The sequence below is a fragment of the Equus przewalskii genome, chromosome 6 (genome assembly GCF_037783145.1).
Source record: "Equus przewalskii isolate Varuska chromosome 6, EquPr2, whole genome shotgun sequence".
NCBI classification, from domain to species: domain Eukaryota; kingdom Metazoa; phylum Chordata; class Mammalia; order Perissodactyla; family Equidae; genus Equus; species Equus przewalskii.
In genome coordinates this window covers 94,025,420-94,042,809 of record NC_091836.1, presented here as the reverse complement: position 1 = coordinate 94,042,809, position 17,390 = coordinate 94,025,420, and the positions used below count along the sequence as shown (strand labels likewise).

Sequence of the window (17,390 nt, the reverse complement as noted above, 5' to 3'; positions counted from 1 at the left end):
AGAGCCTGGGAGAGGGCTTCTAGGAAGAAGTTAGTTTAGAGGCGTGAATGAACCCCGTGTTAAAAGTCTGTTGATTCCTGAGAATCCAGTGTTGCCGTCCTTGCTGTTGAAGAAGTCCTTCTACGTACATACTCTTGGTGTCTTAGTCGTCTGGTGGGTTCACCTTCGCTCCCCCACTGCCACCTCCTCCCAACACACACGTGCCTTCCGTGCACGTTTCCGTGTTACTGCCAGGTAAGGGTCAGATGCTATCCTTCCCAGGGCTGTTTGCGTTTTAACTGGGACAAAGACCCCAGGAGAAAATAATGCCTCTAAAAAGTAGGGCTTCAGATCTCCGTGACTTCAAGTTTTCGGAAGGGTAAAGGCACCTTCCTCGTGTCCTTAAAATCAGGGTGTGTAAGAGGAACAGATTGGAAGTGGGGACACCTGAAGTCTAAGAAGAGGATGGCATGTGCCTGGTGCTTAGTAGGCACTCACATGTGTTAACGAATGAACGGAACTGTTTAGTGAATGAATGGATTGATGAATAAGGCTCGGGGTGCAGGGCATGTATAGAGAGAAGGACAGTGGAAATAGACCCTTTAAAGGAGGAATTCCTATGACCTGGTGACTGTGTGATTCCAAGACACGAGGCGGGAGAGAGCATTTTAAAAAAATTATAGCTACGAAATCTCGTTGCTTGGGGGCGAGCACCCCAGAGGGAGCCAGGAAGCTGGGAGAGGCCCGTGACCAGTCACGTGGGCACACAGCTGTCGTCTTTAAGGCAGTCCTTGAAAACCTTCCTCCGGTTCACCTGTGCACAGGTTACTTAGGTGAGTTGCTGTCCTGCCACTTCTCCCTGAGGTCGCCTGTGCACCCGTCCTTCTGTGTCCCTGTGCTGCAGAAAATGGGAGGAAAAGTAGGCTCAGTAAACTGTGCACTCAGATTTCTTACCAAAGGGCCTGAAGAATCCTTATCCTTTCCTTATTCAGCTCTGGGGTTTTTTTTTTGTTTTTTTAAGGGTTTTTTTTTTTTTTTACTACTTTTTTTTTTTTTTGAGGAATATTAGCCCTGAGCTAACTGCTGCCAATCCTCCTCTTTTTGCTGAGGAAGACTGGCCCTGAGCTAACATCGGTGCCCATCTTCCTCTACTTTATATGTGGGATGCCTACCACAGCATGGTGTGCCAAGCAGTGCCATGTCCACACCCAGGATCCAAACAGGTGAACCCCGGGCCGCCGAAGTGGAATGTGCATGTGCACTTAACCGCTGTGCCACCAGGCCAGCCCCTCCTTATTCCACTCTTACTCTCACACTTAAATTTGTCACTTTAACCTTTCTTTAGGGTGTTTATTTTTTAAAAAAACGACGTCTATGGAAAAAAACTACTGACAGGAGAGTTATGCCTACAGTGACTTTCACTTGGTTGTGGAGAGCAGCAGGCCGAACTGCCTCCCGCGGGCATTCCTCCCGACAGGCTGGTGTGCTCTGATCTGAGTAAACACGCCTGCCTGCTGACCAGTGGTCTGTGTTTATGAGGCACTTGGAAAACACCTCAAGCTGCAGAGAGCGACCGTGAATAGCAAACTTAATTTGGTTTAATGTGTTTTGGCTTGCTTGACCTCACCAGAATAAAAATGTGCCTGTTTAAATTATTGTATTGGGAGTTTTGAAAAAAATGCTAGGGAAATTAATCTTGTTGGAAGAATCTTGGGATGGCTTTAGCAAAGGTTTAAGTCCATTTTTAATGTTGGAGAGACTTGAGAAATGTCTAACATACAGCTTTAATCGCAGATTGGGTTTGAGTTCTCAATTTTAAGTCTGAATTACAATTTTTTTCTTTCGCTGCTGTTTTTTCCTAGACGATTGGCTGGCAACGACCTTTCTTTTATCCACCCAAAGGCCTTGTCTGGGTTGAAAGAACTCAAAGTTCTGTAAGTAATACAATTGTAGAGTTTCACAGCTGGCTGTGTATTTTCTTTCTGCATAGTCAACGTGCTTGGAGCCAGGTTAAGCACAGTGCCTTTTAGTTCAGGATTAAAAGATTTAAGGAGTGGCCAATGGGTGGTGTGGGAGGCTAGAGGCTGATTTAGGCAAACTTGGGTCTAGATAACGAATGTTAAAACTCTAAATAATAGGTATTCTGACCTCCAGTGTGTTATAGTTAAATGTTAGGCTTTTAGTGTGGCTGATGCATTGAATAAAAATCAAATTGAAGCTTTATTGGTGGAGTTTTGTTTCTACTTATTTTATAGCTGTAGAAACTTTGAATTGGCTGACCCTAAAGGGAAAAGACTGACAAGAGCTCCAAACGCTAGAATCCTTTTGGAGGTGAGCTGCCTCGGACTCACAGAGCTGGTGCAGGCTCAGGACTCTGGTCCTGGCAGGGGTCAGGAGTTTGGAGCATGGCAGGTTGGGGAGCAGGTGAACTGACTGCCAGCCCCACTTCTGTCACTACTTTGCTGGTTTACCCTGAGCAGTCACTAGATCTCTCTGGTTCAGTGGGCCTGATGGGCCCTTGGCCACTCCTTTCTGTCAAGCAGTCATTTCATTAATGGGACTAGAAGTGGTTTTGGGCAGAAATGATAAGGACTTCATTTTCAGTGCTGCTCCATGCCTCCATTCTCCAGGCCGTAGCTAGTTGGAGCCCTGGCCCTGTCCTCTCTGGGGACATGGCTGCTGCTCCCTGAGAGCTCGGGGTCTGCTCTCTTCTTGGCAAGATTGGCTTTCCTGATGTCCATGTCTCTGGGCTCTGCTTCGTTCCATTTGAGAAGGCTCCAGGGGTGCCAGTGGGTCTGCCCGTCACACTCGCAGTTACTTGTTATCCTTCCCCGCTGACATGCACAGCACCCAGGGCGATGACCATGAGTCAGGGTGCCTTCATCCCCGCAGCTGAACAGCCCCTGGAAGTGTCGATCGCCCAGCGGGTCTGTGTGAGAGCCGACTTCGGGGAGTGGCCTGGGGGTCCTTCCTGTCTTTACAGTGGATGCTTCTTGCTCTTTTGTGATCCTCTTGTCTTGCATGCTTTCCACCTTGACCCCTCCCCCTTTCCTGACATTGAACATATTTTTTGGTAAGAAGTGGCTCTGAAGTCTTCTAAGAAAAAGTGATCACAGTTGCTTGTTACTCACTAATCAAACATTTCCTTTCAGAACCCTCCAGAACAATCAGTTGAAGACAGTGCCCAGTGAAGCCATTCGAGGGCTGAGTGCTTTGCAGTCCTTGTAAGTAACTTTTTGGTTTTCTGCATTCTTGGATCGTGAGGAGACCACTCTGGCTGCTAAATGTGGAAATAACTGGAATCCTGGAGCAGAGGGAGATCGATCCTCTCATCTGGGATGGAGTTGGGGACTGCCGGTTGCCGCTGGCGAAATGTCCTTTGGTGAGCGGGAGGTGGGTGGTTCAGTTCCCTCCTCTTGTCTCAGAGGCTGGCAGAGGGCTCCCAGCGCACACTGCTAGGTATAGCTCCACGAGCTTGCGTGTGGCAGGTGGTCATCTCCTCTTCGGAACCAGAGTTGTGTGTGTACAGAAGTTGTAGTGTCTCCTGCCATCGTGGTCAGGAAACAGCCGCAAGAGGTCTCTGTGGCAGCTGGTAATGGTAATCAGAACAGACTGAGTATAGTTCCTCATCTGAGGACACCGGACACACATTGGGGTGGGAACTTAATCACCTGTGCTGCCCTCTTCCCTGGTTTTTCTTTTTGAGGAAAGTTTGGTTTTCTTTGCTGTGTTCAAGATTTCAACTCGTGATTTTTACCATGTAATTTCCAAATTCAGCCACTAATTTCCAAAGCTTTTACAGATAGCCCTTCACTTTGCTCTTTTTTGGGCTCTTTCCTGTGTGTGTGTGTGTGTGTTTGTGTGCAAACCTGGAGAGTGGGATCATTGCTTCTGTGGCTCGGGTTTGCACGCTGCACTCCCCCATAGTGGGTGGATCAGGGAAGTGACAGTGAGTCACCAGGATGGTGCAAATACACAGAAAGTGTGAAGAAACAATCATCTTTATCTGGAACAGTTACTCGTTAATGACTAGCATGCGTGCTGTGAACTAGTGCTGTTGGGGCGACAACTTTAGGCCCCTGCCTCTGCGGTGGGAGATCCAGTTCCTCAGTCTTTAGGGCCACATTAAGGGAAGGGGTTGGGAAGCGCTGAACTGAAGCATGTGGTTGTTGTAATTCAACTTTTGCCAAGATTAGGAAAAGCCCTGTGCGTAGCTATCTGTCAGAATGTTTACGTCGCTCTCAAGAGAAATTCAGAGTTCAGATTAACGAGATTCTGAAACAGGCCCCTCTGGTTTTGAGTCTCTGCTCTGCCATTTCCTACCTAGGTGATGTCGGGCAGGTGATTTAAAATTCTCCACGCGCTGGCTTGCTCATTGCCTGCCGTCTACTTGAAGGCATGGAAAGCACTTGTAACAGTATCTGACTCAACATTTGCAGAATCTGTTAATATTAATGATGATGATGAGAGAGTTCATCAGTTTCTTTTCTTTGATTACGCATTTACCTAATTTGGATACCCAGGTGAAGGGACTGTCTGAAAGGGATGAAAAAGTATCTTCAAAACAAGGAACTTAGTAATTCTGCTAGAATATCAAGTACAAGCTTACGTTGCTTCGGTTCCTGTCCTAATACTGAATACAGTGGGTCTGTGGCATTGTTTTCCGAAGTGTGGCACTGGGACCACCTGCAACAGAATCCCTAGGGGGAGATTGCCAAAATGCAGATCCCTAAGGCAGCATCCTGGAAGTGATTATATTTTCTCTTTAAAGGTAGGATCCAGGAACCTGTACTTTTAACAATTTCCCCAGGTAATTCTCATATACATGGAAGTTTTAAGAAGCACTCTGAATAAAAAATTGTGATAGTTATCACACTTATGTATTCTGGGTATAAAATTAGATTTTTACCACATCACATATTTGTATACCAGTCTGTGCCCTAGGATTTTTGCTGCCCTTTGAAATAACTGTAAATGTAAACTTTTGTAGGAAATGCGTGGGAGTTACAGGAGACCAGGTGAAAAGCATTGGGCTGCTTGTCCCATCCGCTTGCTAATATAAAACCATTTTAACTGCACCAGAAACACATCACTGGAAATTGCAAATTCGAGATTACCTTTAGATTTTAGATTAGATATTCTAGTAGTTAATGGGAAGTGAATGTGAAAACAGAAATATGTACTAATAAATCATATCATATGCTGTAAAGGTTAAACTTTAAAGTGTATCTTATGTCATAAAAAAGGAGTATCTGGGGTATTGGCCATTTAATTTCTGTTTAAACAGAAGTTTAACCTAAGGTAGAAATATATTAAGTAGCTCATTTCACCAAAATGCCGAATTCTGGAAGATGAGGATTTGTCCCTGGCCGCAGCCGGTGGGGTGGGTTCCGAGCAGACTCTCCCTGAGGCGGCGGAGGGATTCCTGTGCAATTGTGACTTGCTGCCTCCTCACACTTTCTGACCTCGGCCGTGGTCCCCTCCGTCAGTGGTTCCTCATCCTCCTCTGCTTCTTCAGAATTCATTTGACTTCAGGACCTCCATCCATAACTGTTCTTATTTCCTAAGACTTAATGATCACAATACTCCATCACTTTGTCTAGCTTGAAGGCCAAGAAAGAGAAGATTAAAATCTTTGAACTTTAGAAAAGAAAAAACATACAAATGGATTCTTCTTAGTTTTGTGGTCAATAAGTACATTAAAGTGTACATGACGTTTATTGGTAGTTTAGGTGATTTAAAGTGCTTTTCACAGAAATCAGATTTCTCCCTCTAAAATAATGTTTTAAACAGGCATACTGTGTCCCTCACTCATTGAGTGAGTTGCAGAGCTCAAATAACCTCTAAAATTGGGATGAGGGTGCAGCTGAGGAGAGGGGTCAAAATAAACTAATTTTTAAAAAGGCTTTGGGATGTTTTTGTGTGTATCAGAAACCCAAGGAGCTGTGTCAGGCCTGGGTGATTTAAGAAGGAAATGTTAGTGGGTTTGTTAGCACAGTGGGTGTAGTGGTCAAGTTAGATACAATTGAAATTCTGACCTGGTGTAAAACAGTCTTATCAGCACTTGAGTCAGTTTGAAAATCTGATCTTCAGACCTGAATTACAGGAAAGATTTCCTGGTGGTTTTGAAGTAGTGCTTAACAGGAGCAAAGTTCACTGGGCATGAAGTTGAGCAGAAGTGGTTTCATGCAAGTGTGTGAGGATGTCTATAAAATCTGGAAGTGAATTGTGGAGAGTAGCAGAAGGTCGTGTAACGGCCTTGCACAAAGCCAGGAAAATGGCTGGAGTGTTGCCTGAGTGGGCTGTTAAAATGACACGTCAGAATTTGTGCCACTAGAACTTTTTTCTTTACATTAGATCACACTTACATTAAAGGATTTCAAAGATTAAATTTCCTGTTTTCCACAATAACAGAATTTAACTATTTTAAACCAGAAACTGGTAACAAAATGTAGCACTATAATATTTATATTATTGGTAAGTTAGAAGTAGAGAGAAAAAGGGTGAGCTTTTGATTATACAGAATAGATGTTTATTGGTAGACGTTCATCAGTAAATATCTGCAAATAGAATTATTTGGTTAATGTAATTTCTTTTAAGGCAAGAAAAAATAAGTAGGTGAGTCTCAAGATGTAAAACAAGCTTCTGAGACTAGGGAATAAAAGCACATTTAAAAGACAAAAATAGTAAGGCAATTCAATTAATAATTGTTAACCTTGTAACAGCTAAAGTGCATTTCGGTGGACGTCGTTACCTCCTGCTATGTGGAGTGTAGACGGTGGGACCGTAAGCTGCGTGATCTCTCCGCGTGGGAGATACCTGATGCCATTTACTGCCTCTCTGAAAGAATGTTACAGTATTTTCTTGGTCTGTTAGTTAGAATGAATATTAACGGTGTAGGCCATTGGTGGAAAGCCACAGTGCTAAGACAGTTCCTCTGAAACGTTGATTTCAGTGTAAGTGCAGACTCTTGCATTTACACGTGTGCCCCCAACACCCCCATGTGAATTGAGGCATAAAGATTAACCATTTGAGTCCCACGAGTCCTTTTTCTCATTTAACTTCTTATTTAAGGACTCCATTTTCCCAGAGTTCTTTCTTTTGAGCTCTTAGGTATGACTTTACAATTTGGGGAAATTTTGGGTACGGAGGAAGTTGTGTCTGTGCATTTGTTGTTTATGACTGTTTGCCTAGAAGATAGTTTCGTTACTGTCTTAGCTCGGAACTCTCCTGGTTATCTTCCTGTAAGTTAAGGCTGTCCCCTTTTTGATGGTATATGGCACAGAATTCTGCAGGAGCATAAATGGTGTATATAACTGTTCTTATGTTAAAAAGGTACGGATAACTTTTTTCACTATAATATCTTAACACATCTTAACAAAACACTTTTATAGAGAGGACTTAATTTCAATGGAGTATTGTGTGTTTACGTGGGGGGAACATTGCTCATTATTTTGGTGAATATGAACACACTTTATCATCAATATGATAACATAAGCAATTTAAACTTCTAAACTGCTTTAACACTGAGAAACGGGGAGGAACTTCCATCTGTATTTAAAATTCAGTCCTCTTCCCTGGCCTACAGCGTCCGCATACTCTAGTCCCTGTTCACATCCCCACTGTCTCCCTGGACCTCCGCTCCCTTCCTCCTGTGTTCTCATCACTCTGACCTTCTGGGAGGTGCTGAGCCCACACCCAGCTGGTTTCTGCTGCCGAGTCTGTGCCCTCGCTGTTTCCTTTGCCTCACATGCTCCTGCCCAGCACCCTGTGCCACCTGCTCTTGCTCATTCTTCAGATCTCAGTTGAAGTAGCACCTTCTTAGATGCTTTTCCTGACCAGTGCGTTTGAGGCGGCTCCCCTCCCCTCAGCCCCTGTCAGTCTTGATCTCAGAACCCTGCGTGTTTACTTCGTAGCACTTTGTAAGCACTCTATAATCGTTTTTAATTTGTTTATTACACTGTGGGTCACTCTGCACTAGAATGTCCATCTCATGAGGACAGGCCTCATGCCTGTTCATTTTTATCCTTCATGCCCAACAAGATGCTCTGTATAAATAAATGTGTTGAATGCATTGCAAATAATTAAATTAGCTACAAGTAGAATTTAGTTGCATAATTTAGTTACATTATATGGTGAGTCTTGTGATTGTATGCTCAATGTTTCTCTCCCCTAAGTGGAAGTTTCTTGAGGTTGTGGAGTGTGTGTGTGTATGTGTGTGCACGCGTGCATGTGCATATGTGATTGAGCACACTCCTATCCGCTCACTAGTGCAGATCTCCTGAGCAGCTTGTAGCCAATACGCTGCCAGTCTGTCATATCAAGGATGCCTGTCTCTGCTCAGGCATACGTTCCAGAAAGCCCAAGGAATAAACAGGCCTAAAGATGTTTGCTTCCAAGTGGATTCTTAAGGCAGCTGCTCAGTTTCCTAAGCTCTCGCTTTGCAGTGATCTCCCAGTTAGCTTGACTTTATCGAAAAGAACAGAACACATCCATTGGATCCTCACCAGGCCTGCAGGCCTGCGACGCCTGCTCATCTGCCTCCAGGAGGGAGCCCGCATCTGGGGTGGGGGTGGGGGGACAGTTGGGCCCTGGGGCTCTCTGCTCACCTGGACATTAGCGCAGGATCTGAAGCTGCACCAGCAGCAGGAAGCAGGAGGCACAGAAACCACTGAGAGTCAGAATTTCCTGAACTTGAAAACTGTCCAACTTGCTTTCTTTAAGAATTTGCTGTCATTTTGACTTTCCACCAGTTTTTGTGTTGCCTAATTTTCACTAAGAGGTCCCAGCCTGTGAAGGATGAATTTAAGGAGTGAAGATAGAGCAACGAGGGGTCTGTGAAGACAGCTGTGATTTGCCTGGCAGGAGCAGTCTGCCCCCATCACATTAATACCAGGCTGTATCTGTGTTGAAAAGCGATTTTTCCAACAATTAGGCCTGGTTGTGCCAACAATAACCTAGGACTTCGTTTTCCAGATTTTCAGATTTTTAAGTATGAAAAATTCTATTATATTAGTAAGATGTCCTTAATTCTAAAATTTTTGGAAAAATTAAAGAAGCTTTCAAGCCACAATAACATTGATCAGACTAGCTGTTTAATTTTCCCTATAGACAGTTTGCCCTTTTCTTGACAACTGTTAATTTTAACAAACTAACATTTCAGAATTGTTAGCGCTGAGAGAGGAGAAATTTGCTTGCCAGTACCCGGCACCTGCATTTTTAACTTGGTGGTAATAAGGATTGTTGAGAATCTACTGAAATGATTTGTTACTGTTAAAAAATTTTTGTAAATATTTTCTTATTTTTTTCCCCTTTGGTGCCAAGTCAGAAGAGCAATTAAATTTAATGTCAAATATTAGTTATAATGTGAAGTTGTAAGTAAAGTAGCTTATTTACTCAGCTTAGTTTCTTCTTGTTGCTTTTCTGTTTTCTTGATAATATATTCTGAAATGTAAAATGCCAGCTCGAGCTGTGTGAGGATTTTCTTTTTTAATACTGTTCTCCCAGAAAGTTACTCTTAGCCAAAGATTCTTGAAGCATTCAGATTTGGATTCATCCCTTTGTTACGAAGGAAGAACTGACTTCTATGCACTGATCTCAGGAAAGTTGTTAAATTTTATGAGCACCTAGTGAAGTTAGAGGTATGTCTCTATGGCCCTGCCATTTTTATAACTCCTTTTGGTTTTAAAAACTCTGAGAGTCGTGTGACGTGGATTGACTCATTCTGCTAGAATTCGTTATTGAACGCGGTTGTTCTGTTTCTGCCAGGCGTTTAGATGCCAACCACATTACCTCAGTCCCCGAGGACAGTTTCGAGGGGCTCGCTCAGTTACGACATCTGTGGCTGGATGACAACAGCCTGACGGAGGTGCCCGTGCGTCCCCTCAGCAATCTGCCGACTCTGCAGGCACTGACCTTGGCTCTCAACAGGATCTCAAGCATCCCTGACTTTGCGTTTACCAACCTCTCAAGCCTGGTGGTTCTGTAAGTCTCTACTCCCCCCCCCCTTTTTTTTTTGGTGAGGAAGATTGGCCCCAAGCTAACATCTGTTGCCAATCTTCCTCTTTTTGCTTGAGGAAGATTGTCACTGAGCTAACATCTGTGCCCATCTTCCTCTATTTTGTATGTGGGGTGCTGCCACAGCATAGCTTGATGAGTGCTGTGTATGTCTGCACCCTGGATCTGAACCTGCAAACCCTGGGCCACCAAAGTGGAGCATGCAAACTTAACCACTATACCACTGGGCTGGCCCCTCTCCACTTCTTTTAATATCATAGATTTGTATTAATTTGGAGATAAATCAGGTTTCTTGTGACAAATTATTATGAACGTACCTCACTGAGTATGTTCCTGAAGGGCTAGTATTTGGAGGAGATGCCTTTTTTAAAAAATGAGATGTGCTGACTTTTTAAAATACGAAATAGGATAATTAAAAAATTAAACATCTGATGATAACTGTGGACTCTCTCTAAAATCAATGGCCATTTGTAGAAGAAATTGAGTCATTCAGCAAACACGTGTACAGCTCTACTTGTGTAGCCCCAATGTATTCAGCGTTACAAGAAGCAGAATACTTTTGAGATGCTCACAGAAGATATCATCACAGAAGTTTCAGCGATATTTCATGTTATTACCAACTTATCTGTTCAAAGAGTATATGATTCTGTGTTTTTAATCTTTTAAAGCTTGGACATAATAAAGTGGCATTTCTTTTAAAATCTGTTACCGATTCTCACTGATCGTTTCCCCCACATCCCCATGTGAGAGCTCATCACAGTTTCACTTCATGTAATTAAAAGGTCATGAAAACTTTTGTTCTGGGGCCGGCCCTGTGGCCGAGTGGTTAAGTTCTCGCACTCCCATCTTTGCCAGTTTGGATCCTGGGCATGGACATGGCACTGCTCATCAGGCCATGCTGAGGTGGCGTCCCACATAGCACAACCAGAAGGACCTAGAACTAGAATATACAACTATGTACTGGGGGGCTTTGTGGAGAAGAAGAAGAAAAAAGAAGATTGGCAACAGATGTTAGCTCAGGTGCCAATTAAAAAAAAAAAACAACTTCTGATATGGATGGTAGTATTTAAAGAATCTTCCATGTGTGTACTGTTTTTCCACTAGAGATGTTTTCCTTTTCCATTGGTATTCTGTGTTCAGTGAATCAGATCCTGTGTGGTGTACGTCGAGAGATAACTACTGAATGCTGTTTGTTTTCCATTAGTCAAGAGTTGAAATGTTTAGCTACACCATTCCTTTAAGCTATACCAATTTTGACACATAAAACATTATAAGAGTTGCTATTGGGTGATGCAAAAGTCATTTTGATGCTTTTTTCCACAGGCATCTTCATAATAATAAAATTAAAAGCCTGGGTCAACACTGTTTTGATGGACTGGATAACCTGGAGACCTTGTAAGTTCATTCATGTTTTGGATGATCACATTGTGATGTTAATGGTGCAATTTTGTATTTCACTGCACAAAAAGGAAAAAATAATGGCCTTGAGTTCAGCTCATTATTAATTTGCTTTGATACATGACTAAGTTCTTGCCATCAAATAACACGGTTATGAAACTAATCTAAGTTTATGGTTAAAAATGGCATGCAAGTTTGAACTTGATATTTCTTACGAAAGTACATGTTAAAAACAGCTCAATCTGCCAAGCAGTATATCTTTTCAAAAATTTTGGTTTTGTTAAAAGGTATGATAGACAGTTTTGGAACTTTGAACCTTATAAAATTAATGCTAGAAAAAGTTTGTTTGTTTCCACGATCTCAGTTGCCTTGCTAATTGTTAGCACTGGGTTTGAATCCTGTCTCTGCTTTCGTGTGCTAAATGCGGTGAAGTTCTCCATTTTGCTTAGGATACTTTTGTCGTTGTTTCTACTAGTTAAAGTATTCTTTAACTGGTATTCTGGCTGCTTCAACTCTACACTGCAACACGGTATGAGCTAAAGACACTGTGCCGCTGTGCGTAATCGAGAGTAGGGTCTTTATTTCTGTTATTTGAATTTATATTCGTTGGCTTTAGTTGGAGTTTATAATATTTGCCATTGTGCTGTAATAAATGATTCAGAGAATGTCCCAATTAGATGGGTGAGTAACATCTGATTGGAATGCTAAGGGTTTGTAATATTTTGTTTTACGAATTTTCTGGTTAACCATCAGTTAACGAGAAGACTTATAATCTCTTAGTACTCTATTAATCCACTTTCCTGTCTAAACAACTAAAGGATAGTGAACATCAGTGGATATTTGTGAGCTGAAGCTCTTGAAGAAGATTCTTCCAAACTCAGTTCCCCTTTTCTAAGTACATAAATACTAGTATAACAGAGACTGGACAGGTCTTTGGATCCTAGACCATGTGTACTATTCCAATTATAACAAAATTAAACATTTTCTTCCCAGTTAAATTTTTATTTGCCACTTTCCGTTCTATGTAGAAAAAGAAAACAAAATAGTTCTCTAAGGATCTGGGCTTCTGATTTTCTTTTCCTCTCATTCTAAAATTTACCATGCTAATTATATGCCAGTATGCTCTTTTGGTTTAAAAGAAATTAAAATTTAAACATACCCAGAATTAAGACTTTTCATACAGATCACTATGGCTTTTCTCGCTCCTACTTAATATGAACGTTTTCAACAGTTGGTACCCTCCTTGAGGATGACAGTTTGTGAAGCCATCCTGGTCCTTCTCCTTGTTCATACTTATCAGAGGTCATCCTCTGAAGGGAGGGCAGAGGTCCATGGCCCTCATGCCAGAATTTCACAAGCCACTGTAAATGTCAAGTGGAAACCTCAGTTTCAGGCTATTGTCATTGATAAATGGATAGTGTATAAATTCTGTTTTATGGTGAATTTCCTGAGAAATGGCATTCAGATGATTTGTTTATTTAATGCACCAGTAATATGTGCTTCTGAGAATTCTTGGAACTTTTAAGATTATTGACTTAAAAACTTTGTAGAGGAATTAGGATTCTTTTTTCTATTCAATATTCTAAGAAGATGTGTAAATTCAATTAAACTCGTACAGTGTTTGGATTGGCAATATGGTCGGTAAAGAAAGAATTAACCTCCAGAGGGTGGATTTTTTAAAAACCCATTTGTACCAAAATGCCTTATAAATTGTTACCACTCTTCAATATTCTTACATATTTTTCCTATTTTTTTCTAGGGACTTGAATTATAATAACTTGGGGGAATTTCCTCAGGCTATTAAAGCGCTTCCCAGCCTGAAAGAGCTGTGAGTATTGCTTTGCTCTCTCTCTGCTTTAATATCCCTAGACTCAGCGTTTAATGTTCCAACAAGGACATTTTAGAACATCTTTGTTCCGTTGCATATACCAGAACACACAACTACAAATGCAAATGCGATCATGCAGATTACTTTATCTTGGCCGGGATGGACAATTTTGAGCACACATTACAGTATTGGGCTAGATTCTGGGGAAAGCATCCCTAATGTGTTGTCTGCGCCTTTCGAATCTTGTAGTCTTGGTTTCACTGGGGAGACTGACCATCTAAGACACACAGATAGCAGTTTCTAGGTAGAAATAAGTGCCGAATGAATAGGATAGATAAATCATTCCAGAAAAAGACCTCATTGAAGCTTGGGGTCATTGGAAAAGGTATCACCAAAGAGAAGGAATTTGAGTGGACTTGAATGGACGTATTTAAATAAGTGAAAGGAGTGAGACAGCATTTTTGGATGTTGGATTTGTCGAGGGCAGAGATAGGAATGTATATGGCATAAGAGGCATTGTGTGTCATGAGATGACAGCTAAGCCCCTCGGATGCGTTGCTTACAGACTAAGTGTGGGCGAGTGAGCGACTTGGTGCTAGACCACCTTTTGAATCTCATGGTCTAAAGTTCTTTGATGATGAAGCAACAGCTAAAGGTAGGTGAGGGACCTGGTGGAGACTAGTTTAAGCAGTGGGCCTAAAAAGAATTAAGTTTGGTCCTGAAAAAGATGAGATGGAATTAAAAATTCAGTTTCTGCACACTTTTGAAATTTTCATGTAGTCGTTATCAGTTGTGTTTTACATAATACTGAACAGTAGTTGATACTTGGTTTTAACTTATTTCACAAGGAATATGCATTTCAAAATATTTTTCTCGTGTCTTTTTAGGTTATTTCATAGTAATTCTATTTCTGTTATCCCTGATGGAGCGTTTGATGGTAATCCACTCTTAAGAACTATGTAAGTAGTTTTGAAAGTTTCTTTTAACATGTGATCTTCTGAAGCTATATTTCTATGATGCCAAACATCTGGATGAAGAGTGAAAATTCAGGCTCTTAGATATATGGACTTTGTGAACATAGATTGTGAACGTATGAAAACTTTTCATTTTTTGGGTGTTTTTACAGACATTTGTATGATAATCCTCTGTCTTTTGTGGGGAACTCAGCATTTCACAATTTATCTGATCTGCATTCCTTGTAAGTATTATACAAATTTTAAAACAAACCTGAATGTTTATACAATTGCTTTAATGGAAAACTAGAATTTTGTTATTATAGCTGCAGAAAACAAAATCTTTTATTTTCTTTTCCTTGGGTGGAAGTCCAAAGGGCAATTCTGAAAATTTATGATGATTCTTATTTGTGTGAACACTTGGCTGACTTAGCACACTTCTAGGTATATTCAAGAGAGAAAACCAATTTTATTTTTGGGTATAGTAATCCTGTAATTTTAAACTGTTTAAAAAGTAAAATGAAAATATTATCTATGGGAAATTTTTATTCTAAAGTCCTTTTTCTCTCCCAATTTCTTAGAGTCATTCGTGGCGCAAGCTTAGTGCAGCGCTTCCCCAACCTCACTGGAACCGTCCACCTGGAGAGCCTGTAAGTGTGGCCCCTGCTGGCCTCTGGTCTTCGGTCATGATGACGACTTTATGTTGATTCCTACCATCTCCTTCTGTGAATATCATGCATGGAAGTGGATATATTGGGTGTGGGGTCAGTCGGCTCAGGGAGAGTGTAGCCTGGTATGTGGAGAGAAGATCTGAAAAAGTTACTGAAAATATAAGGCAGGAACTGGGTGCCAAATTAGAAGCAGTGTGTTAGGAATTCAGAAGTGGCACAGTCCATGGAGACCATCAGAGGAGGGGAAATGTTTCACAGTTGAGTACTGTCAGGTTTCTCAGAGCTGGGTCTTTTATTTAGAAAGGCAGGATTTAGTTAAATGAGGAATACTGAAAATATACTCAAGGATGGCATACAGCTCATCAAATCCAGCTGGCATTGCACGTTTATAATAGAATGGGAAATGAGATGGAGAAATGTGGAAAATTGTCTGGGTCAGTTTTAAAATGGCAAGTCTTGAACACTGAACATTTGGTTATCGCAAAGTGTCCCAGTGGGTAGTCTGTGAATGGGTTACAGGTGCATCCAAGATCTTGATGATCTCAGCTGTCCAGACAGCCAGGTGGGGCCCAAGGTGGCTGGGGTCTCCAGCCACGAGGAGCCTTACCACAGTACGCCACATAAATGTTATGATTTTCATGTGCGCTAAGATGTAAGAAGGGTGAAGTTGGGAAGCACTGATCTGAGGGGTTTAAACTTGACTCTTAAGGCAGTTTGGAAGTGTCGAGAAAGATGGAGCAGGTGGCGTGAGAAGAGGAGAGACTGGAGTTGGGCAGAGCGGTGAGGAGGCCCTGGGAATAGTCCTCTTGGCTCAGTGAACACATTGAACCATGGAGTTCTGTGTCTTCAGTTGTCACTGGAGTTCCTCGGTGTGGCCAGTCTGAGACTCCTACACCCCTCTCTGCCTCATTTCACCCTTGATCTGCACAGTAGCAGTAAAAATGGGGAGAGAAGGTCAGATGCTGGTGCCATGCAGAGGAAGAAAGACCGGGAACTGGTGATTGACTGCAGATGGGAACATACAAGGGGAGGGGAACGTTCAGAATGTTGAGTCGGGCTGACTGAAAGGAAGGACAGAAGCAGGGTTTGGGGGCAGGAGAGGATGCTAAGTTGGTTTCGTATGTTTGGGTGTGAGAGGCACAGAACTTAGAGCTGATGGTGGTCAGGCTGACCATGGATTAGTGTTTTTCTCTTGGCCCGTGAGAAGTCAAGCTCATTGTCTGGTCAATGTTAACATCTCGTGTCACCAGCTTTTCTGCATTTCTATGAAAATGATATTGGTATTGAGGGTTAATAATTCATCTGCACACATGCCTAACTTTTTTGGCCCTGAGCTAACATCTGTTGCTGATCTTCTTCTTTTTGCCTGAGGAAGATTGTCCCCTGAGCTAACATCTGTGCCAGTCTTCCTCTGCTTTGTATGTGGGACGCTGCCACAGCATGGCTTGATGAGTGGTGCTAGGTTTGCGCCCAGGATCCAAACCCATGAACCCTGGGCCACCAAAGTGGAGCATGTGAACTTAACCACCGTGCCACCAGGCTGGCCCCCTCATGTGCCTAACTTTAGGGAGAAATCAGCAGTGGGAGACATAGGCTCTAGTACTTATGCAAATATGTGAGCATTATTTTTCTATGCAAGAGTAGCATTTTGTTTACCATCTCAACTTGAATCATTTCTTAGATGAACTGTGTTTTTCCACAGGACCTTGACAGGGACGAAGATAAGCAGCATATCCAGTAATTTGTGCCAAGAACAGAAGATGCTCAGGACTTTGTAAGTCAGGTTCTCCTTCCCTCCTCATACCTTTACACACTTCACACATGTTGACTTCTGTTTTCAGTGAACTATTTTCATTAGGTGATTTTGACGTCTAATTAGTTCTTATTTGTTTCTTTCATGGAAATGAGCAGGTATGTTAATAGCCCCCCAGGGTAGGTAATGTGCATTGGAATTTGGTTTAATTGTATATTTCACACATCTTGAGACTTGACTTTGAGCAAAGTGAAACCAAGCTGCGCTCTTCCTTGACTTTTTCTTCTCTTGACTCCTTGTCCTTATTCTAGTTTCATTGGAGGTGTTTTCTCTCCATACCCTGCTCTTTCATCCATAACCTAAGCAGAGGCCAAATCTTTCTTAGATCAGGAACCAACTAAGTATGGAGCTTTCCAGAAACTTTTAGCTGACCTGGAAATTAAAAGTAAATAAAGGATGTAAAAATGTCGCAAGAACAAACAATTAAGTTACTAAGTTGTTAATAAGTATTCAGTGGAGGGAGAGAGTAAGGAAATAACTGACTGACTGATGAACCAAGTACAGTCATGTGCCACTTAATGACAGGGACACATTCTGAGAAATGTGTCATCAGAGATTCTGTCATTGTGCGAAAATCGTCAAGTGTGCTTACGCAAACCTAGGTTATACAGCCTATGACACACCTAGGCCATATGGTACTAGTCTAATGGGACCACTGTTATATACACAGTCTGTCGTTGACTGAAACATTGTTGTGCGATGCATTACTAATTAAATGGTGTCACAGAGTA

At 42.0% G+C, this 17,390-nt stretch overlaps 1 protein-coding gene across 1 annotated transcript in view; it reads left to right on the top strand.

The window, feature by feature from the left end:
- The window catches only part of LGR4 (leucine rich repeat containing G protein-coupled receptor 4), a 95,115-nt gene that overhangs the window by 67,324 nt on the left and 10,401 nt on the right, over nucleotides 1-17,390 (top strand). Inside the window, exons 3-11 of the mRNA XM_070624570.1 lie at nucleotides 1,842-1,913; nucleotides 3,132-3,203; nucleotides 9,748-9,963; nucleotides 11,320-11,391; nucleotides 13,154-13,222; nucleotides 14,110-14,181; nucleotides 14,349-14,420; nucleotides 14,757-14,825; nucleotides 16,549-16,620. Coding sequence (XP_070480671.1) covers nucleotides 1,842-1,913; nucleotides 3,132-3,203; nucleotides 9,748-9,963; nucleotides 11,320-11,391; nucleotides 13,154-13,222; nucleotides 14,110-14,181; nucleotides 14,349-14,420; nucleotides 14,757-14,825; nucleotides 16,549-16,620 — 786 coding nt within the window. The remainder of the gene's footprint in view (nucleotides 1-1,841; nucleotides 1,914-3,131; nucleotides 3,204-9,747; nucleotides 9,964-11,319; nucleotides 11,392-13,153; nucleotides 13,223-14,109; nucleotides 14,182-14,348; nucleotides 14,421-14,756; nucleotides 14,826-16,548; nucleotides 16,621-17,390) is intronic.